Below are 26,267 nucleotides of genomic sequence, written 5' to 3'. Positions count from 1 at the left end.
GTCCGGTGTGGGTCCGCGGTGAGCTAATGAGCCGGCGGACGGCGGGTCCATCCTCTATTGGGCCCTGCGGGGTTGTGGAAGCAGACAGACGCTCAGCTCCGATCTCATGTTGTACAGGTGCGGCGCGGCAGGGGGACCGGGAGGACGGACACGCTCCGTGTCCACTGTCAAACGTCCACTTTACCACAAATGGCCTCCCAGGGGTTTTCCGCCATCCCACCCGCAGCAAATCCTTCTCTTTGGCCGGGATACAGAGCCGCTGCCTGTCCACAGCCTGCCGAACCTCTGCTTACAAGCATAATGCGTTTGTAAATTTGTTTTGTTTGTAACTCCGTCGTTTGTACCCTTTACCTCCCCCAGACGGAGTAAAACCTTATCAATCAATCAACATAACATTTTATATAATATGGATGTTCCTCGTTATTTTGCAATGCTTCGCTATTTACACACCAGGGTAATTTTTACCCTAGCAATTCAGGGTAAGTACCTTGCTCGTGGCTACTGCAGACTCCAATCCCGCACCTTCGAAAGCAAAGCAGCAGCAGCAACCACTGCGCCACCTGCTGGCCCCAGCTTCTCTAAAAATCTTGGGAGCAGCGACAGCAAAACGTAAACAGGACTTCAAAATTTTATTTTTTATTCGCTTACTTTGCGCTACATTTTTAAAACTAAAATGACTGGAAACACAGTCTGTCCAGGAACTTCTATTCAACACCATCTGTTCAACAATTCATGTGATAAACGTGTGCAATTTTCCCCATCTTGTCATTGATCGCCAGCACGAAGGAAAACCAGAGTTGTAAACAGTGTGGAAGTGAGTTGAATTGAGGCGCACACACACACACACACACACACACACACACACACACACACACACACACACACACACATACTTACTTACTTACTTACTTACTTACTTCTGTTCAAGTGCTCTTTACTGCCATCTATTGGCCGGGCATGTCAATACATGTTGCACTCTCTCTCCACCGAAGACAAGGATATTAGAAAATAGACAACGAAGGAAATTAAAAATAATTAAAAATAAAACAAAAAAATGGTCCTTTTTCCCTTTTACTTTTGAAAATGAGTAAGTGGACTGATCGTAGCACTAAAAGCTGCTGCGTTTAGCACAATCCATCAAAGCGAGTTAAGCTATTAGAGCGAATCGCTGTGACCGCAGCGGCAGATCGTTCCCGGAGGACCCCGCGACTCGGGCGAGGTCTGTTACTCCTTACCGACACTTAACCGACGGCTTTATTCGGGAAACCGCTCAGACTAAGACAGGCTGCTGAGCAGATTCACCTCACTCCCCCCCGCCGAGCAGACGGGTACGAGTCCGCCATGTAGCCACGAGCCATCGTCCTTTAAATCTGCGCCGAGAAACACGTGGTGCCCTCCCCGTCACCACCTGTTCTAGAAGCATCCGCGGAAAAACGGTGCGTGAGAAACGCTGCTGGATGTCCGCCAGGTTCCTGGCATCACTCTGTGTGTGTGAGACATCTCTCTCCCGTTTTAATAACTCTCCCTGCCGACAACTCCGCTCCCACGATGCCTCACGGGGACCCTGAGCCGCCACTATGCTCTGCTGGCGGACCCTGCTCTGAGCTCGATGTTGTTCTTGTGTGCCATCATGGATTACACAGAGCGCTGGGTGGGGGCACTGACACCATGAGCCGGCGGATGCGACCGCTTTGGACACTTAGCAGACTGGGAGTAAACAAAGCGGTGAGTGGGTTGAACGCTTGCGCACCGGGGCCATTCGGAGACACAGGTGTGCTCTAAGTCACTCGGACCCGGAGCGCCTGCTTTGCTGGAGGTGAGGGGCCTCCAGATCCCCGTGGACCGGAGAGAACCACACTCCCACCGCTATGATTACAGAAGCCTAGAAGCAGCGTGGGCTGGTAGGAGCCAGATGGTCATCAGCGGTGCATCGCGTCTCCACGCATACTAATTGATCCGGCATCGCCGGCGCCCAATTTCACCCGCTTTTTGACACAGTTATGTATTGCAACGCTATTCGGGCCATTTGGCACGGCCAATACGTCTCCGTAAATGCTGTCGAACCGCCGGAGGACCGCATGCCCTGTATGTGGAAGCATGTGGGCCAAGCGCTGCGGACGGTATAGCGATTAAAGCCCCTGCCTTTGGCTAGAAAGGCTCTGGGTTCAAATCCCCTCTATTGTTGCCGTTGGTGCTGTGGAGTTGGAGCTGGAAGCAATTATTGGGTTATTGGAGTTGGTAAAAATTTACAGTACATGCTGACGTATAAGTTGACCCGCAAAAATTAGAGGTGTAATACAGGTTTAGGCCTATATTTGCCAGATAACCCGACCCCCAAAAAAATGTGCAACTTTTGGGTAGTGCTGTGGAGTCGAAGTCGGGGAGACGGAAGCATGTATCGGGTTACTGGAGTCGGAGTCGAAGGTTTTGTGTACCGGCTCCACAGCTCTGGTCGTCGTACCCTCGATCCATGTGCTTTCCTTGAACTGATGCAGGAAAAAATACCCAGCTCCATAAATGGATGAATTAGCACCAGTAGCTCAGGACTGCAGACCATTTTGGGGAAAAGCTAAACAAATAAACGAGAAGCATAAATCAAGACAAACGCAGTCGCAGGTACGGAGTACTTTACCCTCTTTCCTAAAATTTTGGGTCACCTTTAGAATGATAAGTGCGCCGCAGTAGTAGGTCAAACACAGTCACTTCTGTGAAAATGCAACTGGAAATGTCAGAATTCAGGCAGAAAATTTATGCAAATGTCACGCCAGGGTGACGTTCACTTATTGACAGAAAGTCGTCGAAATGAAATTTTGAGGAGGATTTACTGTAGCGAAGACGGATATTTAGAGAGAAAGCAGAGGAGCTGCGAGAGGAATGCATCTCAGGAACTCCCGAAATGCTGAGGACCAGGACTCGGCTTGTTTGGACCCAAGCCAGCCTTTGTATCCTGAAGGTGCCGGGAGCCAAACGATGGAAAGACACATTCCTGTCGGTCTCAGCACAGCCCCGCTTCCTCTCAAGGTTAATCGACTCCAATGTTGGAGGACAAGAAACGGCCTGTAGAACAAACCCCCGCGAGTGAACGGATTCCATTAACTCCTCCCTTGCTGGACTGAGACACGGCCGGGTTTCTGCTAGCGATCTGCTACGACGCTCACGATTTTTCCATTAGCTTTTTTCGTTCTTTTTTTTTTACATTCGTCTCTCACTTTAAATCAAAACAACCACAACTGATGGCGCACCAATTGAAATAACACGAAAGGAACGTCCATCAAAGTACCGGGAGTAAAAGGCCACGATCAGGGTTTAACTCACGGTTGGAGAAAATAGGAGCTGAAGGGCTAAAGGAGAAATGTGTTTTTTTGGACAGCTCCGATAAAGCCCATCTGTGCGCTCGGGTTCCGGGATACAGACGTCAGTCTGAATTAGAGTAAAATCGGCGAGAAGACGAGGGGCTGGAAAGGGCTCGGTGCTTTTCATGTGCGCACCTGTGAAAAGGGAGGGAAAACGGTTTATAAATCCGAAAACTTGACGTCCGGAGAGCAGGCGGTCGAAGGCCGCTAACGGGTGGGAACCTTCCAGAAAAATCTGCTTCCAATTTGAACTCGTTTGTTATGTGGCGTTTCGGCTCCTTCGGCTTCCAGCAGAGTTCGGCACGTTGGGTTATTTTCGTGTCCGGGGCGTGACTTCCGGCTGTTGGATTTCGGAGAGGGAGCGCTCAACCCCACCCACACCACACCCCTGCTCATGCAGGCCGCCGCTCGTTCTCCCGCAGAAACAGGTAGTCATCCCACGAGCCCCCCGCCCCCCTCCGTTAGGTAAACAGCGGCTCCATTTCGGCTGTTAAAGCCTAATTTTCTCGGGCCCTTGAGGAATACATGTCTCCTGGAAGGAGAAACCACCCTCCATCACAGAGCACGTGTTCCAACGGGCGTCCGTCGCCTTTTAAACAGGCAATTAGAGGCTTATTCCTGTTTACCGTGATTTATAATGTAAAGTGGCACTTAATGAATTCCATTTAAGTGCAGGTCTAGACTGCGGGAGGAAAGGGGGCCAAGCATTGGCCTTGATTCAAACATCACTTACTGTACGTTCGCGCACGCACACACGCACACACACACACACACACACACACACACGCAAAGTACTAATGCTCCTTTAGGGATATTAAAGTACTGAAAGTGAAACCATATATCATATGACCCGTAGTGCCTTCCAGCTACTCTGAACACTCCTGAAAAGACTCAAATAATGAAAGCTGATACAATAATAAATACGGATTCATTAATTACTCAGACTGCAGAAATGTCGGTTTCAGACGAGGGAGGAGAAACACGCTACTCCCCTCGAACACCTTGCAAGCAGATGGGGACGTGTTGTGCTTTTCGGCAGGAATCACGCATCGTCTTCACGCAACGACCACCAGGCAGTTGGAGCTGCTAGTTACATTTTCTATTTTTACAGCTGAACATCTCCGCACCGATACATTAGCATTCGGCGTTAAAAAAAAAGGGAAAAGCTGCAGGCACAAGGAGCGTGGGCGGATGCCAGCGTGAACTCTTTGACACGTGTGGCTGATATGAACATTTTCATACGCCTGGTTTGTTACTGCTTTTTTTTTTTTTCGAGATGAAGGCAGTGATGCTACGCGCAACCGCAGAGACGTGCTTCGCTCAGCAGAACCGGTGCCCTCTCTCCAGGCCGCACGGGAAGTGCCACACACGATGTTCTCCGCCGCATCCCGTTCCATCTGGAAGGACCGAGGAAGAATTCCGCCGCGCGGAAGAACTCGCCTCGAAGCGCCTTAGCAAGACGAGCCCGGTTAGCGTGCGATTTCGAGTCCTCCGATTGTCCGAAACACAGCGGAAGGAGCCCAAGCGGACCTCCGCCAGATCTCCTGGTCTGCTGGGAATAGAATCTAGAAGATGATGGCGAATGTTTCACTTAAGTCAACGTGCCATTTGTGTCGAGCATTACGTCAACATAATAACTTTGTTCAGCGCATGAAACAATAAGAGTCAGAAAGGATAAGGAGAACAGCGCAGAGAGAAGCTCAGGCTTTAGAGGGGGTGTGTGGATGAAATTAAACACTGACCTTTTCTCATATTCTTAAGCTGAAGCTGAAAGAGGGCTCGAGAAGACAGGCTGAGAAGTTAGCGGTATTCACATCATTCCTCATTAATTTTCCTGGGAACTGAAGCAAATTTCGGGCGTGCGGTTGAGTGGGTGGCTCCATGTAAGGGTGCGTGGTTGGGTGGGTGTACGTTCGGGTGGGCGTGTGGGTGCCTGGATGAGTGCGTGTTTGGATGTGGTTGTGTGTCGGGGTGCGTGATTAGGAGCCTGAGCACACGGTTGAGCGTTTGGTTGGGTAGGTAAGCACATGGTTGGGTAGAGTTGGGTAGGCGAGCGCAAGGATGAGCGAGTGGGGGTGTGGTTGAGTCGATCGTCAGGTTAATTTGTGAATGTGAAAGCGACCTGGTTTCGTGTATCTGGGGGGAAGAGACGGAGGGCTGGGGGTAGCTCCGAATGCTTGGGTAATCTAAAATACCGTTGATCTCCGGCTAGAAACAATTTGGATCCATCTATAACTACCGAAACCTGAAGCCTGTTTTTTACCATCCCGAAAGTTATTTAATTAGCTTTTCATTCATGGCGCTGACACTTTTCTTCAAAGAAACCATGATTTACACAGGAGGGTAATTTCTACTGTATCAGTTCAAGGTTAGTGTCTTGATCAAGGGTACTACAGCAGGATGTGGGATTGAAACCCAGGACCTGCTGATGGGCATGGGACAGCTGGTAGTGTGGTTAGAAATGCTGTCTTTGAACCCAGAGGTTGTAGGTTTCAGTCCCACCTCTGATTGTAATGTCATTAACAAGACACCTACCTGAAATCACTCCAGTAAGATTACCACCCTGTATAAATGGGTGAATCTTTGTAAGTCGCTTTGGAGACTGGAGCAGGGATTCAAACCATAGACTGTCAAGGGGTCAAGGTGGGTGCTGCCCCCTGAGTCAACAAATTCAACAGTGACCTGAGCAGAACACAAATGGGGCTTATGAGGATTAGCTACATGCCTGCCCTGCCCCACCCTACTTCGCTATGTTCAACCACATCCCACACCGATTCAGCCTGAGAACACAGTGGTAAAATAACACCTGTGTTTATTTTCAAGCGCTTGAGACCAAGCCAGATGCTCTGAGGTACGACTGCGAAGCTGCCCAAGAGGGGACGTAATGACCGCAGAGTTTCGTCGGCAGCCTGAACCAGCTGATCTATCTGGAGCGGCGGTCAAGAGCCTCTCGTCCGCTGATTAGTGCAGCCGGGGGCGTTTGTACACACGAGATCGCTTTTAATTGCACCACTGCTGATTTATTGCTCGACAGAGGGGAGAGCGACTGCACTTGGCCACGTTCAGTGGGACGGTGTCTCCTTCCCACCGAACACGGTTCTCTTCCTTCGTGGATCCCATGCTGTGAGGCGTTTAAGAAAACAAGGCATAAGTGTTCGATTTACGCGATGAGTGTAATACACGGATGGGTGGCACGGTGGCACAGCAAGTAGTGCTGCTGTCTGAGAGCACCTGGTGTGGCAGGATGTGGGTTTGATCCCCGCTCAGTCTGTGTGGAGTTTGCATGTTCTCCGCGTGTCTGCGTGGGTTTCCTCCGGGCGCTCTGGTTTCCTCCCACAATCCAAAGACATGTTGTTCAGGTTCCCCCAAAATGTGTGTGAGTAACACAGAGAGTGTGTTCCACTGATGTACGGATGAGTGACCCAGTGTAAGTAGTGTACCTAGCAGTGTAAGTCACCGTGGTGAATAAGGTGTGTGGGCTCATAACACTACATAGAGTTCATTGGAAGTCGCTTTGGAGAGAAGTGTCTGCTAAATAAATAAATGTAGATGTGAACACATGGCAAAGGGAGGACAGAGTGCCCCATGGAGGCCTGTGCAGATGCCCCCTTCTCGCAAGTGAGTCCAATAGGCTGAATGTTGCAGGAGGCAAGGCTGAGAATCCCTCACGTCAATTTGTGTTCTCAGTGGGTCGTGAAGGGTATGGGTCATGTCTCCGAGTGAAGAACGTTCCATGTGAAATGACTCTTACAGCCATGCAGGTTGCCACAACGGTGTGGTTACAAACCGTAAAGCCCACACTGTGCCAACTGATCTGTCAAAAATGACGCTCCAACATCCCGATGCTCCATCGTCACTACGCGGAAGCTGTCAATCAAAGCTGACAGGCCTCGGAGGCTGGGAAACATGAGCTCTGCACAGCAAACATCAACACGCTACATTCGCAAACACGTTTAAGTACATTGCAGACCCCTGAATTACCCAACCACTGTCAAGCTGCCCTATCTGCTCGTGTCTTAAATTTTGCTGATACCGGTGGACATCACCATGGTGAAAACCACCTGTCAAAGACAACATCACACAACCCAGGACAGTCATTACGCTTCACGTCTTTCCTTTTCCACCAGTTGTGCTGCTGCCGCCACTTCAATTAAGGAAAGTGGCATGAAAATCAATTTGATGCTCCCGGTCCTTTGAAATGCACCCCTTCGCCTTCGGTCTCCTGCTGCGGAAAGATGGATTTTATTAGCAGCACGTGCACTGCCATACTACAGATATCAGCTTGGGGGGGAGGAGTTGGGGTAAGGCCATCACTCTGTGGGGATGGAGCCAATAAAGCCAGACCGGATCCCCCCCCAGGAAGTGGCACAAATAGGGCACTATAGAACGAACCCAGTTCTGGATATGAACACTGTTGTGGGGTGGGGGGGCTGGAATCTTAAAAACGGCACAAAATCAAATTTTCATGGCAAAAAAAACTGCAGAAACAAAGGAAACATAAAAAATTTTTTGTTTCTGCTGTTTATGGGCCTGGAGGGGGGGGCGCTGACACCTCCCAGAGCCAGGAATGCCCCGTGGTCATGTGTCGGCTCGACGGGTAATTATTTGCTTAACTAAAGTTATGTTTTCACGAGAAGAGCAATTACAGGTAATTAGAAACGATAATAAGGCGAACAGTAATCGGCCCTGCTGTACTCGCGCAACGTCCATTAATCACCAAGCAATATGCAAACCATACAACACACACCGTAGGTGTAGCGTACTGTCTGCATCACAGAGCGAAACAGGCTCTAATGTCTCAGTGGTGAGCAGGCAGCCCCGGGGAGGAGCAGTTTCTCAGGATCCATAGAACCCCCCTCCAAGATGGATCACCGCCCTCCCCCCGACCTTCACAACACGCTTGACGGGTTTCTGGCGGTCTGCCAGGACCACGCCACCCCCGCCACCACGCTCCATCCCCGTTCCCCACCCCCACGGGAGACTCGAGGGCCGACCCGGATCGACCCCGGCACGAGCCGCTCCTCTCGGTGCCACCCGTGCTTACGCTTTCCGTGCAATTGGAATGCAATGGGGCTTGAACCAATAACAGGCCGGAGAACGTATAGCATTCTCTCCGGTCGTTAATTTGATTGCTTCATAAGGGGCGGCTGGAACGTGTACGTCCTTCTGCAGGGACCGATGTCCTTTATTTTTACGGGCACCGAAATGGTCCCCGATCCATCCATTGTGCCGCCTGAAACCGGGAAGGAACGAGGAGAGCTTCGCTGCTCTTCTTGACCTTTCCCATTAAATTAATACCCCGGCAAATAAGCTAATAAATGTCAAGCCCATTTCAATATTTGACGCTTCTTCCTCTCTTCCTGCAGCGCTCTTCGGTATTCAGATCAGCGCCAACATGGCCGGCGCACAGGTCCAGACGCTCGGTATTGAGCATCACTTTGGACTTTTCTGGCATATGGAAGCTGCCTATTGTTATGTACACACTCATACACAGCATTACGGCCCTCGCCAACCGCCTTGCAGTGTCCACCACCTCTATTACAGCACAAACTTTGACATATAAATCGACAAAAGATAAATGGAAGGCTTGGGGTACATTATTACGATTAATAATTATTAAAGTGTAACTGTACCTCTGTACCACCGAGGCCACTAAAGACAGCAGGAGGTGCTGAGGATGGAATTCTTGCCTTGCAATCCGGAAGTCCAGAGTTCAAACCCCCTGTTCTTACCATAGTACCCTCGATCGAGGTACTTTACCTGGAACTGATGCAGTAAAAATCGCCTAGTGTACAAACCTCATACTGTAAGTCACCTTGGCGTTTCAGACAAATGAATAAATGTAAATGTGGCAGTGAAACGTCGCTCACGTTTTACGCCTATTTCTGCTCACGTGACTCAAGTCGAAGTGAAAAGATGAGCGCTGCGAGGGACTCAATTGGCCGCCAGTGTGCTAACTGATGGCGGTGCCTGGGGCGCAACATGTGCGTGGATCTGCCGTTGGAGCGTCGATATTCTCATCGCGGAGCGGGCACGCTTGGAAGGCCGTCTAACCCTGGCTCAGGCTCCAACCTGGACACCTTCCGGCGCTGCTTGGAGAGAAGATACTTAACCTCGAGTGATCAGTGGAAAAGGCCGCCAGATAAGAGGCTAAATTAGCGATAGGATTCACTTAAAGTAAAAGCCTCACACGGTAGTCTAGGGCAGGTGCAATTAGAGTCAGTCTGGATGGTATCTTTGTGCTGCGAGCGTTTACGGTAAACGGTCCATCTGATGTACCTAAAGCAGCGCGTAAAGAGCAGGGAGCCCTGAGCCGCCTCCTACGGCTGATGCTGTAAAAAACCGAGCCTCGCTTTGTAAACCCCGAGGCAAGAATCCGTCCGGCGCTCCCCGAACCAGCCCCATCCCCTTGCCCGCATCTTCTCGGCAACTCGTCGGCAGCAGCCCACAGCAAACAGAGCGCTCCTCGGCTGGAAGACGAACAAACACATTACAGACGCATTATTAGTTATTAGCTTAGCATTATCGGCTTTGCGGATGTCTTTGCCCAGAGCGATTCGAACAGCGGGAGTATTTCTGCGTAGTTCCGCTTTACGTCGAGCCGGTGCTCGGCCGGAACCTTGACACGGGATCCAGACGGGCCCGAGCAGCAGGCGATCCTCACGCTGGACCCCCTCCAGTCGCACTTTAATGAGGATGTTGGGGTAAAGTACCGTACCCGAGGACATGAGGCTCGCGTTGCCTGCGGACTGTTCAAAGAGGAGCAGTCCGGATGCAGGTCCAACACGCAGGAATCACAGCGCCAGTCACTTGCCGGGGGTACAGCATGTCAATCCACGGGAGAACACGTCCAAACTTCAACCAGATGTTGACCGCAAACACCACCCCGCCTACTCCCAGGAGTCACACTCCACCTTTACGCTCAAGTGGGCGAGGCTTTTCAATGAGGCCCAAAGACCAATTGAAAGGGACGCCGTTGAGCTCATGACGTGCCGCCATTCCTCCGGGAAGGGCCAGGACTAAACCCGCTATCACCCCCCCACACAAAAACACGCACAGAACACCTCTGTCTACTGGCAGAGACAGCGAACTCCAGAGATAATCCCAAATCAGGGAGACAAATCCGTTTATTACCCCCGGTGTCTGCAGGACTCTATCCTTGGCTGACATCAATCCCCTCGCTGGTGGGCAGGCCGCTGGTGCGGGGGCTCGCGCGACTCCGAACTGCATCGCCATTCCACCATTCCTCCCTTCTGCCTTCTTTATGACCCCCGCTTATCGGGCTCTTGCAGCCCACCGAGAGTCACCGGCTGATAGAAACACAAAAACGCGGGCACAGGACACAGAATGGCGTGGTACACATACAAACAATGACTTATTTCCCCTCAACCACAGGCCAGAACTATTAAGACTGAGAGAGATTTTTTCATAATTTTCCAGTCATGTGTCGCCATAAGTGTTCGTGCTCACTGGGTAGGTGGTTGCACATATTTATCTGCCACTTATAGACCCATTTTGCTCGCAGAATTACATTTCTGCTATTGAATGCTGAAATTATGCGATGCTGTTTGTCTGGCCGAGCATCCGTGTCCCGCGCTGACTTGGTTCTCGACGGAGAGTCGCCATAAACCTTAAACTGCGGGACGAACGTGCTGACAGGAAGAAGCTCAGGCTCACCTCCCCTCCAGCTTCCAGGCCCTGTCTGGTGACCTGTCTTATTTAAACAAGGTCAACAGGAGGAGGGGACGTCTGCGGGCTGTCGGTGGGACAGCGCTACGCCCACATGTCAGGGATATGTCCCCGAGCATAAATGGATCCTGTAAGGTGTCATTAGGATCGACCGCTGACAGGTTGATGCATCCCTAAAAAGGTCTCCCCAGCGCCTTGTAAATCACCCCCTCGCCACTTTACTAGGGGGGTGGGTTGGGAGACGACAGTGGGATGGAAATGAGAAGGACGTCCTTTCCACAAACCCACCCCTGCATTATAAGATTGGGGCTTTCCTTCTGGCACAAGAAGCAAGCTAGAAGGGGTCCTTCTGCCACAAATTTGCTGTAACCAAAGAGAATAATGCATTTGAGGGGGTGGGGAGATGGGGCGGAGCCTTGGGGATCTGAGACTCTTGGTTGCCGAGACCAAGCCGGCAGAGTCTCCATCAATCTCCGCCCACTGCCTTCCAGAGCTGCTGGTGTGAACCCGGGCCAATTAAAAGGACGAAGATGGATCGAGGGGTCAGCACGGTGAGCGAACAGCGGCCATCGCAGCGAGCCGCCGGCCCCCGAGCACGAGACATCGGTGGGAGCGACTCGCTGTCAGACGGGCGGGGAGGGGTCCACAATAACTTGGCGCATCAAAACAAATCGACAGCGCCGGGCGGCCTCCGCCCCGAGTCATGTTTAGAAAACAAACCTGCAATATTTATACGCCCGGAAAAATCCTCAGATCGGGGGACAGCGGGGGGGACATGAGCCAAAAAGAGACATGGGGCTCTTCAACGGCGGAAAACAACCCAGCGGCAATAACAGCACGTGGAGGGCAATCCATTCCAAGGTACATGCGAAATCACGGCAAAGAGACACCTCAAGGTATCCTGTAAAGGGATTGATCTGAATTCAAAATGACAAACTATATTGTTTAGGCCGTCGGGGGCGGGGGAGAAGGGGGGTGGGCCGTTGACAGCGGAGCGCTCCTGCTCGTTGATGAAAAACAGCCTGTGGAAGAGGCGTAAATTACCGGCGAGGCGCATGGGCGCACGCTGCACCGCCAACACGAAAAACCGCAGCGAGGGAAACACGATATCCGCAAATAGAGCGGAGTCGCAATCTCCGAGTCCCTGCTGACCGGGGTGCTGGACGACACGGAGCTGCGCCGTTCCGCCATCCACCATCCGTCTCCGGGAATTTTAATTAAAAAAAACTAGCATATGTGGCAGCAGCAACGCCTCTGAGAAATCCTTGGCACGGGTTCGGGAATCCTTGGTGCGGGCGGGTTTTATGACTCGATATGATGTCTGCATCCTGAGCCGGAGTGGCATTTAAGGAACATGTGCTTTGTGCGTAACCTTTCCGAAGGGAGAGCCGAACACATCGGCGTGCTCATTAATTCCCTCAACCATCTGCCAAGGTCAAAGGTGCTTAATTGCCTGAATATGATAATCAGCCCCAAAATGGTGCGGGGGGACGCAGCTGCTATCAATGGCTTTATCAGTGGCGCCCGCTTCATGATACGGGTGCAAATGGTGGCTGGAAATATGGTGGGCACCTTCACCAGGAAGGACGGAGCGCAAAAACGGGGCAGAGCCATGCATGGCTAGGAGAGGAGCCTGGGAGGTGACTGTGCACATGGCGGTAAACGTGACTGTGGGACTCTAGACACAGGTAAACAAAAAAGGTGAAAGAAGTTCTGGAAGGACAGGACGGGCCTTGACTGACCTTCCGAAGATCAGATCGCTCATCGGGAGCCGCCGCAATGACCTTCCGACATGGGTCCCTGTGCCAGAGCGAAAACTCAGGATTCGTGCAGATTTTCCCATGGTTCCAGAGAACCCCAAGGGACGGTACCAGATAATTAATAACAATGTCAGTCAACGGGCCGGGAGTCGCCGCCGCCCTGCCAACTCGTGGATCACCTGACAGATGCCACCAAGCACCATGGCGACCTTCTGGTCACCTGATCGGGGCTGCCAAAGGGCATAGCAACCTGGAGGTCACCTGACCCAGGCGCCCACGGAGAAAACCCGAGGGGTCCGGCAGGACGTGTCAGCCGGTCTGTCAACCCGGCCGCGAGTAACGGCGCTCGCTGGCACCACGTCTCCGGTCCCGCCGTCGAAAGAGACGGATCTCGCGCTGGCATCGCTCCAGCGCGAGTCCGATCCAATTCGGCCACGGTGCTGTGCCAACGTTACCATGCAGCCTGTGGACAAATGGGAACGGGGGAGGGGCGCGCTAACCTTACAGCAACCTTACACCGCTGACGGGCCCCCCATCTGTGCCTGGGTTTGAGCACGCCAGAATAATCCGCAAATTTTCCACAATAGCGCAAATGGCAAGAAGTATTTCCTCCGTACGGCGATATCTATACATACAGAAATAGGATGTATCTGCAGAAACAATATTTTCCCCACAGCCACGCGGCTCTTTCCCATGGGTGTGAACGTAAAAAATACCAGTAAACTCAATTAACGGCGAAGCTGCATTGAGGCTATTTGTACAAAAGATAATTTGACCGAGCGCTTAACGGGGAATGGATTTAAATAATTTTCTTTGTGCGCCACGAAATACGTTAACCCACTTTCGCCCGCCAAACTCAGCAACATTTGCATGCCTTATGAAGGCGCATATTTTGTATTTAATTACTTCTCCCCCCACCTCGGTCCATAGCCTCCTTATTACATGACAAACCTTCAAAGTACCGGTAGGAGCAGCCGCACCTGAAGCCCGGCGCTTTAATCCAAACAATGTTTGGAGTGCGTGGCGGCTCGGAGGCGAACGAGAGTGGCGTGTTTTAATGAGTCGGTGACGGATGCCGCGGACGAGCCGGGGGAGAACTGTTGATTACCATATAGATAGCTTTCCCAGCTCAAAGAGATGAACTGGGAATTAAGGTGGCGGCTATACCTCCATTTACTTGCAGAGCGCACAGGGAGAGGCGGCGGCGGCGGCGGGGACAACGGAGGGGGTGGGTCTGGCGACCCGGAGCCATGTGACGGCCCGGGATTCCGCCACCTTCCGTGCTTCAGGTCGCCGCACCTGCCGAGGTGTCTCCTGGGGGCTGAAGGACGGTCCTGCTGCACGGACAACAAGCCTTTGAGGACACAGACCCGCGGCAGAGGTGTCGGCGTCAACGCCACGGCTGCGGCCCACAATGGGACGTATTTAACCCGCAGGGCGAGCGCGGGGGGTAGGTGGGCTAATGGGTTGCACCACCGACAAGTGGCTAAGGTGGAAGTTGGGGGGGGGCATAGAGTCATAGATGGAGTGATGGAGCAGCTGGGACCCACATGTGCCACGCTGGACTGCAGGTGGGAAACACTGAGCTCTGTGCACATCATGTCACGTGACCCAACACACACAGTCAGGGTGTCAGGTGTTCCATTTACATTTATTCCTTCATGTGATACTTTTCTCCAAACCGACTGAACTACTTAGTTATTAACTACATTTATACAGCAGGGTAATTTCTGTAGTAATACCCTGTCAGTTCAGTGTAAGCTCCATGATCAGGGGTACTACAGCAGGATGTCGGATTGAAACCCAGGACCTGCTAACGCACATGGGAAAGCTGGTAGTATAATGTTTAGAACTGTTGGTTATGAACCAAGAGATCACAGGTTCAAATCCCTCCCTCACTGTAGTACCCTTGAATAAGGTACTTACCCTAAATTGCTCCAGTAAAACTACCCAGCTGTGTAAGTAATTGTAAGTTGCTTTGGAGAAAAGTGCCATATAAACAATGGCGATATAGCAGCTCTAGTGATTATGCCACCTGCTGGCTGCTATGGGTTTCTTGAGATGATTCTGCAGGAGTGAAAAACCAACCTGCAATCATTTCATCCCTTTTTGCTGAAAAAAAGAGAAACGCAGTCAACATCTGTGGACGTAATTGGCATCTGTAGGATGGGCGTGTGAATGTGCGTGTGCAAACGGGAGGCTCTTCGTTGGCTTTCAGGGCGGGGTCGCGGGGCGGCCCCTGCAGGCCGATGCCGTGGTCCCCTCGCACGCGTCGCATCGCGTCGCGTCCCAACGCCGTTTCCATGGCGAACAGCGCGGAAAAGAGGTCATAAATTGCGGGGAACGGGACGTTTTCATACGTGTCCCCGGGTCATCGATCCAAACGCAGACGTGGGAGGAGACGGGCGAACATTCCTCCCCCCCGCCACGGCCCGGCGGGATCGAACCGCGGCGTCGGGTCCGCGGGGCCGAGGGGAGGGCTGGGGCAGCACGATGGCGCTGGAGGAGTGGGGGAGCATGGTGTGTATTTTAAGCAGTTCCCCGCAGAGCCCTGCTGAACATTAATCTTAGCCTGTAATTACAGGGTGGATCTAACGTCTTGCCCCAATGGGCACATACAGACACACACACACACACACACATCACGACATAAAAATACACACAATTACCCAGAAACACACACACGTGCACAAGTACACACATACGACAAAAGAAATAGACCCAAACATGCACGCAGCACCAGATAAAAATACACACGGTGTCAGAGAAACAGGCACACCGATAAATGAAAACACACTTAAAGCAAAACCCTCACATATTTGTTTACATAAATATGCGCAGACAACAGAAAAATAGATGGAAATACAAACAATTGCAACTAGAGAAATACACACACACACAGGGTTCGATTCCACAATGCGCTGGCCAACAGCTGCCTTGAGAAGCGCATCGATACACACAGGCGAGCTCTTGCAACGGCCGTCTCTCCACCAGCACCAAACACAAGGTACTGAACCGAACAGGAAGGTTGGGGGGACCAAAGGGATCTGACACTGCATCCTTCCTGATGGTTAACACATCATCATCATCATCATCATCATCATCATCATCTTCATCTGGACAGGCCCAGTCAAAATCTCAACACGATAGGTGTGGTTTGGGAACTGTAGCAGTTGTGTAAACGTGGACTAACAGATGGTGAGGTGATCAGAGCCTTTACCTTTCACAAGAAGGGCCTGGGTTCAAATCCCCAAAGCTGCTATAAAGCCCTTGATGCAGTATTAATTTAGCTGACATCTTTCTCCAAAGTGTCTTACAGTGCTTTTACTGTACCAAATCAGAGTAAGCACCTTCATCAAGGGTACTCCAACAGGAGGCGGCACTTGAACCTACATCCTTCAGGGCCCGAATCAGTCGGATCTAACCAGTACGTCACCTGCCACCCCCACTTCATTTAGCCAGATACAGCGGTATAAACTGGGAAAATCAGTGTAAGCACCCTAATGTGCAAACGTAGCCTTTCGCATCGCTTTGGTGAAAAATGTCAAATGAATTAAATAAATTAATAAATAATAACAATAAAAACAATTGGATAAAATAAGCAGCGTTCAACACTTCTTCTGTACAATTGTCCTCCCTTCCGGTGTAGAAAGAGAAGAGGCTCTCACATGTTTGGAGTCAACGGGTGGTGGGGGATCGTGGGGGGGGCAGTAGAGCGAATCAGGAGCCGGAAGGGCGGTTAAGGCACCGCTCTGTCAATCAACACAAACAGCGCTGGGTAATTTATTAAACTTAAAGTGTCAATTACGCCCTCGCTCCCGGAACCAAACCAGCAGGATGTAATCCTGATCCTGCCTGGTAATGAAGCTGGAGACGGGGTTGTTTTTTCCCTTCCCGTGCCCTTTACGCTCCTCGCACGCCCCCAGTAATGAGAGAGAGAGGCTCTGAGGGCGAATTTCATGAGGATTAGGCCATGGTGGAGAAATATGGCGCCGCGGTGATATTAAACAGCGAAAGGGAGAACAGCTGGGGGGCATTCCACCTTTACCGCACATATACCCTGCTCCCCTAATCACGCTCCAACCCGCGGCCCCCGAATTGGCGGTGGGCGCACTGCACCTGTCATTTCACCGTGGTGTTTACCTTGTCGCCTGCTGCCTTCTTATGGATAAGTGAAGCCCGGCTCCTTCACCGCTGCACCACCTGCTGTTTCAAGAGAGTAGTGCGGCAGTGCCATACTTTGCTAAGGGGGTAGGTATTTTAAGGTGTTTTAAGTTCCAGGATCAAATCCCACCTCCTGATGCAGTACCTTTGACCAGAGGGACAGATGGTAGCATAGTAGTTAGCGGTGGTGCCTTTTGCGTCAACGGTCGCAGGATCAAATCCCACCTCCAACTGAAATACCCTTGAGCAAGGAACTTACCCTATGTTGTTCGAGTAAAATTACCCAGCTGTATAAATTCATAGAAAGTTGTGAGAAGCTAAAGATTGTATGTTTGCAGAAAAGTACCAGATAAATGAGCAAATGTAAATGTAGTACTTCCCCTGCACTGATGGAGTAAAAATTAAACCCAGCTGTTCAAAAGGTGAAATCAGTGTAAGTATCTTAGCAGGGTAAGAAGATTTTTCTTCATAAAAGTGTCAGCTCAATGAATGTAAACACAAACAATAAACCCACTTGAAGAGGTACCCACTCCGCTCATAGGTAACCGTGGGCAACCGTGCCTGGATGCGGTGCAGCATCAGCATCCTCTGTGGAAAACCAGAGCTCCTGCTCAGCCCACGATTCCGACCCACGGAGCACAAACAAGATGCTCTGGCTGCCCGGGCGCAATTAACGAATAAGCGGAGCCATCAATCCCAAGCGCGCGAGGCGATGAGCTGGTGTGGAGCCCTGACACGGGTGTGAGCCCCTCCTCCCGAGGGCCTCAGCCCATCAAAACACGGCCCTTGGACTCGGCTCTAAGTGGTACAAATTACTCGCAAAAAGATAAAGAGTATAACTGGAGGAGTTCTATTCCCTGCAGATGTATCCCGTGTGTGTGTGTGTGTGTGTGTGTGTGTGTGTGTGTGTGTGTGTGTGTGTGTGTGAATCCGCTGACCTCACTGTGATGCTGTGGTGCACATCTCACACATCTAAAGGCCCTGCCACGGCTGGCATTAATGAGAGGGTCTATCTGTGTGAGCGACGGGTGGGGGGGGGGGGGGGCATAGTGATGGAATTACCCTGCCCCCCCCAGCCAAGGGTGGGGGGCTGGAAATGGAGGTTAATTACTCGGCATGTGGACCCAACGGCCGGGGTGCCATGTGGGCACATTCATCAACGCCGGAGTCTTTATTGCGTGACAGAAGTTTCTGATTAAATTTCCCGATGAAAGTCACTGCGTGTGTGTGTGTGTGTGTGTGTGTGTGTGTGTGTGTGTGTGTGTGTGTGTGTGTGTGAGAGAGAGAGAGAGAGATTTAAGTCCGGTTTGGAAGAAATGCTAGACGCCGTGCGTCTGGTTTTTGTGAAAGACCCCCACCCTCTTCTCGGGGGTGAGAGGGGTACGAACCAGCGGACGGTAACCGATCTGTCGCAGCACGCCGGCCCCCGCGCGGTCATTCCACAATGCGTTTCCGTGATCTGCGACCGCGGTTAATGAACACGGCCGTGGCCCGGTTCGCCTGCAGCTCCCAGTTTACTCAGCCGCTCCCGAACGGTGTCAGATTACGGTAATAACAGCGGTGCGGGGCCACGGCGGAGCCGAGGTGCAGCCGACCCCGAGTCCACTCCGTGTGCCTGCCAGGCTAATTAAAACACAGCCAACGGTGCGGACACACACTGATCGATGGCAGACGTTTCCAGACCCCAGGTGGCTTTCTGTTCACGACCAGAAGAGTTCCAGACCCCAAATAAGAGTGGCGCTACAAAGCAACACAAAACAAAAATATAAGAACTGCAAAACGTTTCACCCCCCCGTCACTCGGCCAATGGGCAACAGCACATCTCAACAGGCAGACGATCACAATTTTTACGGATGCATTTCTGTAGCCATTTATATTGCCGCTGATGCACTGTATGACCAGTGCATTGTGGGTAAGGAAAGGATCCTTGCAGAGTTGGAGAGCAGCAACTGTTCCAAGTCTGACAGCAGCTGTGAAACATTCACATTTATTCATCTTTCAGACCCTGTTCTTCAAAGTGACGTACAGTCAGAGTGAACTTTAAAAGTGCATCGATAGCAACCGACAAAGAGCTTTAGACACAGACACTGGACTGTGTGTCAGATTCCAGCACATTGCCGGTTCAAATCCCTCCAGTAGCTCCTATAGAATTGACATTCAAGTATAAAATACATTGATAATCATAGCAGATGGTGTTGGACTCATCTAGGGAGCTGTCAGGAGACCAGGAGGGAAGTGGCTCTCAAAGAAATATGGCAGGGATTCAGCAGCTCTGAGGGACACAGGGAGCTCATTCTAGCACAGCAAAAGAAAACTGAGAACCTATATCTAGCAGTGTAAGTCACCTTGGTGAATAAGGTGTGTGGGCTGATAATGCTACAAAGAGTTTGTTGGAAGTCGCTTTGGAGAAAAGCATCTGCTAAATAAATGTAAATGTATAAAGTTTGGATTCTGGACCCTTGTGAGCAGGACCACCAAGCAGCTCCAAAAGATGCAGCATAGCACTCTTGCTTGGAAAACATTTTCTTAGCCACAATGCATTTCTCTTTTCAGGAAAAATCAGACCCAACATAAGGATTATAGCCAGAGACTCCCACCAACCCCTGCCATTCCGCCCAAGTCAATCCATCCACAGATGAGGCCGTTCCGGAACATTCTGGAACCCCCTGCCTTCGCCCCAGTCATTATCTCTCTCCACACCCGCTCTTTCAGTCACTGGGGTAAAACTGGGGAAACTACTAATTAAAGCGCTGCCATCTTTAAAAAGTGAAAACAGAGCCAGATCACCTAATAACGGAGCGGTTTAACCTTATTACCGTCTTATTATGTAAACACAGACGACGAGCAATTACTTACTCCTAATTACAGGCCTCGGAGCTGTGAGAGGCGTCGGCTGACCGTCACAACGGCTCACCGCCAGTTGAGATCCCCACCGTCCCTTTTTTTTACAAGGCAAAAAGCAATTTCCACTTTTCAGGCCGAATGGCGTATTACAGATAGTGCGGCAAGGCGCTTGCGGCCATACTAATTCGGAGAGGGAACAGAAAGGACGGGAATATGTAAAAGCTCAAAGCCACATCTGCAGTCCGACGGGCTCTTTATGTGCTGACCCACGGGTTTTATTTCGGCCGCACCGGGCCGCGGGACCTGCCTTTATTTCGGAGCCAGCGCTAAACGGTCCGCTTCCACCTTTGAACGCACAAAGTTGTGCTACGGAGAGGTCAGAAGATGAAAAAGTAGAGCGGGAATTGAAATTGGCATAATTTTGACGAGCTGAAGACACTGGAGCTTTGCCACAAAGCTGAACTGTGGTGGTGATCGTGATAAAAATTCAGCGAACCCAGTGAAACTCATACAGTATGTAATATATATTTTCATATTTGCTGGGTCCTCGGCTTCTCAACATGACAGGGACCAGAATATAATTACAGACATGCGTCGCTTAACAACGGGGATACATTCTGAGAGATACGTCGTTGGGTGATTTCGTCGTTGTGCGAATATCACAGAGTGTACTTATACAAAGCTAGATGGTATAGCCTCGATCATAAAACGTACTTATACAAACCTAGATAGTATAGCCTTGGTGCAGTCAAGAGATGCGGTAAACACAAGATTTATGACGCTGTTGCTGACGTAACGCAACATTCTGTTCTACGGTAAAGTTTTTTTGTAAGTAGAAAGAGTACACTGTAAAATAACAATAAAAAGTATAGTATGGTAAATACATAAATCAGTAACATAGGTGTTTATTATTATTATCAAGTATAACAAACTGTACATAATTGCATAATTGCATATACTTTTATACGAGTACAGTAGGTTTACAGCAGCACCACCACGAAGAGAAGAGTAATACATTGAGCTACGATGTCGCCAGTCGATAAAAATTTTTTTGCTCCATTATAATCTTATTATTTTTATAATCTAAACCACCGTCGTATATGGGGTCAGTCGTTAAGCGAAACGTCGTTAAGTGGTGCATGACTGTAATTCAATAATTCAAAGAAATTCACAAACAAGAGTTAATAACAATAACAATAGTAACACTTAATAATACAGAGGACAACTAATTTATATTCGGGTTTGATTTTGTAAAAATCTCAGATATAGCTTTACTAATCAACAATATTTTGTAAGACTTTTTTCGTTAGTATTTTGTTAAATTTGAGCCACATCAAAATTCAAACTGATTTCAGTTGACTGAAAATAAGAATGTCACCGACATGAACGACGCCAGTCAGTGACGCATCACAAGCGGAAACACTGTAGATAATTTGAATCAAGGTGATCCCACACTATTCAGTTTGGGTGCTCTTTACTGCCATCTGTGGGCTGGGAGGGTAGATACAAGTCACAAACTGCTACAGGTTTCAATTTTTCAGAAAATAGTAGATGACTCCATAAAATCAAAATGCATTTAAGAATGATTCAATAAAACACTATCAGTATCTTCATATTCTTTGTTGGTATTCTTCATAAGCATCATATATTACACACACACACACATTTTCAGAACCGCCTGTCCCATACGGGGTCACGGGGAACCGGAGCCTACCCGGCAACACAGGGCGTAAGGCCGGAGGGGGAAGGGGACACACCCAGGACGGGACGCCAGTCCGCCGCAAGGCACCCCAAGCAGGATTCGAACCCCAGACCCACTGGAGAGCAGGACTGTGGTCCAACCCACTGCGCCACCGCACCCCAGCATCATATATTATTCTATAATATATTACTACATTATAATAATATAATATACACCATATGAGTGACAAGGAGGGTGTGGTGGCCTGCTCTCTGGTGGGTGTGGGGTTTGAGTCCCGCTTGGGGTGTCTTGCGACGGACTGGCGTCCCGTCCTGGGTGTGTCTCCTCCTCCTCCAGCCTTGCGCCTTGTGTTGCCAGGTTAGGCTCCGGTTTGCTGCAACCCCGCTTGGGATGAGCGGTTTCAGACAATGTGTGTGTCTGTATATGAGTGACCCTTTGTAAAGTAGTGTATTTAGCAGTGTAAGTCACCACGGTGAATACGGTGTGCGGGCTGATGACACTACATAGTATCCATTGGAAGTCACTTTGGAAAAGTGTCTGCTAAATAAATAAATGTAAACTATATAATGTAACATTTACATTATTATATAATGTTTATATATATATTACTAGGAAGGTGATCAGGAATTGCCGATATTTGGATAAAGTTTTATACAGCTACTCGTGTGATGAACATTGGTTCATATGATGGAAAGAAACAAACTAACTGTACTTAAGTATGACACGTCAGAAACTAATTCTCTCTTTCTCCTAATGTAATGAACACACTGTATTTTTCATGAGATGTACGTCGCTTTCTCCAAAGAGAAATTTCACCGAAAGGCGATTGGTGGGCAGCACCTGGCTGGGGGCTCCTGGGGGCTCCTGGAGCTCAGGACGCCCCGTGGTAGCGCTTTTTCTCCGCTTCCCTGCAGTGTGCAGAATAACTCAGGCTGGAAGCAGATGAACTAAACAGTTACTAATAAAAATTTCATAATGGAACGAGCCTTTGAGAATGAAATATTCAGCAAGCACTGGCTGAGGAGTCTGATTGGGAAACGAGGAATAAGGAGCCAGGGAGTTGCACGGGAACTGCGATGACGTGATAAACGCCGGACACTAATTCAGAAGGACACCGGCATGGACGTGGGGACACGTGACACAAAGACATGGAAGACAGGGAGGGGCTCGTTGTCACGGTAACATAACAACACTTTGGAATGGTGTGTCTTGGAATGGACATGTGGCACGATAATGTCCAACACGTGTCCTCGTTTGTTCGCCGTGTGAGTCCCGAAACAAGGAGTTCACCGACGCACGTAAACAGCCGGCTGTGGCAATGGGCCCCCGGTACGAGTAAAAACCAGAGGCAACCGATCTTTGTCTCATGGATCCATGGGCCTTGAGCTCTGGAAAGTTCATCAGGTTTCGTCACAAACAGATAAACGGCGAACTTTGACTTGTTAACCGTACCGCCTGGGTGAGGCAAAACTCGGAGGTGAGACGACGAGTAGCTGTCTTGCATTGGCGGAGGAGAAGGTTGAAGACGGGTAGCCGAAGGAGTCGCCCCGCTCCTCGGCCGCCTGCTAGCGAGAGGCGCCTGTCTCTCGCAGTCCAAATGCGGAGCCGCCTTTTGGCTAAACACATACAATCAATGCGTCGAAACACATGAAATAGACGAAACACGCGAAAGAGGAACAAGAAATCTTGGAGGTTTACTTCCTCGCGAAGAAACTTTCCCGCTTCTGCGGCCGCGGCCATTAAACGGCACTTAAATTAACAGGCGTGCCGCGCTGAGCTGTAACATATGTTTGCGAAACTTGGATCGCTTTCACACGAAGGCGCTCCGAAACACGCCAAGGCTCATATCTCTGTCGGTTGTTGATTATTAGTGGAGAAATGAAGTGGTTTTAATTATCTAGAACGAATGATGTATACGTTCATGCCAAAACAGTTAACAATAAATGTTGCTTTTCCCTGAGCCCTTTATGGGGCTCTGGCCGGTGTGTCTCGCTCGGGATGTGAATGAGCACAAGCAGCGTGTGATACAGCAGTGAAAATCTGAACATGTACACTCGGCCCGATATTCGACATCCCAACATCCGATTTTTCACTTTTCCAGTCTGTGATTATTAATAACAATCATCGTTACTCAGTCCAGACTGTCATTTATCCAGTCTGCGACATTCGATCCAGCAATAAAATGAGACCGTATTAAAAAGCCTCGCCAAGCGGCTGTATGAGAGAGACTGCGAGACGCACTGCATTGTGGGAACAGTGTACCCATGCTCTCACATGGATTCTGGCACCCTGTGGTCTCGCTTGCATATTCACGAGTTTGTGTCCGCATCCTCTGGTTTGCACCGCTAAGCTTTAATTTTATAATTATTTATCTGAATGTGACACATACCCAAAAGTTTACTTGAAATAGTTATTCTTTAAATTTTATTTTACATATATATACTGTACATATATCTATGTACAGGTGGTCCCCTATTAATGATGGGGTTATGTTCCCCGAAACCCATCATAAGCTGAAAATATCGTAAGTTGAAATTGCACTTAATACACCTAATACACACCTCTGTGTGACAGACCGGGAGATGAGGATCGATGCCGCTGCCCAGCTTCCCGAGAGAGTATCGCTCCACTTATTTCTTGCCCGGGAAACAACAGAGATTAAAAATTTTAAGTACGGTTACTACTGAATGTCTATTGCCAGCTGACCACTGTAAGTTGAAAAAATCGCAAGTCGAACCATCGCAAATTGGGGACCACCTGTGTCTGTATATAACATATATACACATATATGCATGCATATATATATATATATATATATATATATATATATATATACAGTCATGTGGCGCTTATCCATGTTTCCCTTAACAACTGACCGCCGCATATACGACAGTGGTCCCATAAGATTCTAATGGAGCTGTTGTACAAGTACACTCTATGATCGAGGCTATACCATCTAGGTTTGTATAAGTACACTCCATGATGTTCGCACAACGACAGAATCACGGAACGACATGTTTCTTAGAACATATGCTCGTTGTTAAGCAAAGCATATTTGTATATATATATATATATATATACATACTGTATATACAGTATATACATACACACAATGTTATTAATTGTTTATTCAGTTATAATGTGTAATACAGCTTTATACTTATGATGTCATTTAGGATGACTTTGGGGTGAACTTGGGATGGGTTTGGAACGAATAGGACGAAAATAATTTTTAGGAACGAAATAGGACCGGATAACGGGGGGTAAGTGTATTGGTTTCAAGGGCGATTCCTCCTCCAACCTCCATCAAGGTCAAAGGATGAGCTGTTAATTCAACGAGCACCACCACTAAAGCAGATGAGGACCCGGGGGCCTCTTGGTGAAGATGAACTCGGGGCAACGGCTGCCATCCATCATTCTGAATGGCGGCTTCCACTCTACATCATTACCCTGATCGACGAAGGCGAGGAGCGGTCCTCCGGTTTGAACCACGCAGACTGTCGCAGGCAGGCTGCCAGTACCCTCACCTGTCTTGGAGTGGATGGCGAAGAAGTTCTGTGGGTTCCCGCTGGAGATGCGGTAGCTGAGGCGGTCGCCGGTCGCTGTGGCATCCGGATCTTGGGCCTGGATCTGGACGACGGAGACGTCCTTGGGCGAGTTCTCCATGACGGACGGGTGGTAGACGGGTTCCGAGGTGAGCGGTGCGTTGTCGTTCACGTCCTCCACCTGGATGTAGACCTCGATGGCTGTGTAGAGAGGCACCACGCCATGATCCGTGGCGTACACCGTCAGCCAGTAAGAGTCCTTGGTCTCGCGGTCAAGGATGTCTGTTGTGTAGATGACACCTGGTGGACAGGGAAGGGGGCAGAAACACTATTAATCAGCATCTCCTTGTAACCAAAGGACCCGGGTTTGAAGCCTCACTCCTGCTCTAGTATCCTTGATCTACTGTAGGTACTCACCCTAAACTGATACAGTAAAAATTACCCTGCCGTGTAAATGCGTCAATCACAAGAAGTGGCTTAGTGTGCAAACCTCATCTTGTAAGTTGCTGAGTAAAACCATGAGAAAAATAAAGAAATAATACACACACACACACACACATTTTCAGAACCGCTTGTCCCATACAGGGTCACGGGGAACCGGAGCCTACCCGGTAACACAGGGCGTAAGGCCGGAGGGGGAAGGGACACACCCAGGACGGGACGCCAGTCCGCCGCAAGGCACCCCAAGCGGGACTCGAACCCCAGACCCACTGGAAAGCAGGACCGTGGTCCAACCCACTGCGCCACCGCACCCCCCATTAAAGAAATAATAATTAATCATAATGAAGTCTCCAATATTTCAGCACCGCTGTCTAGATTCCGCCTGCTTTCGTTGGCAACATGATCAGAAGGGTCTGAACAGGGATTACTTCGGAGTCGAGTACCTCGTTTACCCTGGCCATCCTTCCCCTAATAAAGTTACCGGAGATTTTTTTTTTTTAAATCTATCTTTCATGGTCCTAAAAATCGCAGGCTGCACTGTGTGCGATTTCCAAGGCCAGAACACGGCAGAAGACGAAATAAACCAGTGAATGTCAAAGGGGCTTTTAAGTTGCTGATAACACCAGAGGAGAGGTCTGTGATGCCCGGTGGTCCCCCGCGTGGGGTATTGCCACAGTAAACACGTCCCGTCGAGGTCAAGTTGCCCCCGGGGCAGCGAGGAGCGCTGCGCGCTGAGCCGCCCGGACCTGAGCCAGACCGAACGAGTCCA

At 49.9% G+C, this 26,267-nt stretch overlaps 1 protein-coding gene across 1 annotated transcript in view; it reads right to left on the bottom strand.

The window, feature by feature from the left end:
• Window positions 1-26,267, bottom strand: part of fat3a (FAT atypical cadherin 3a) — a 185,159-nt gene that overhangs the window by 75,715 nt on the left and 83,177 nt on the right. Inside the window, exon 3 of the mRNA XM_029255890.1 lies at window positions 25,040-25,357. Within this exon, the coding sequence (XP_029111723.1) occupies window positions 25,040-25,357 (318 nt within the window). The remainder of the gene's footprint in view (window positions 1-25,039; window positions 25,358-26,267) is intronic.

Source organism: Scleropages formosus, chromosome 10 (genome assembly GCF_900964775.1).
Source record: "Scleropages formosus chromosome 10, fSclFor1.1, whole genome shotgun sequence".
Lineage (NCBI taxonomy): Eukaryota > Metazoa > Chordata > Actinopteri > Osteoglossiformes > Osteoglossidae > Scleropages > Scleropages formosus.
This window is presented reverse-complemented; position numbering and strand designations above follow the sequence as displayed.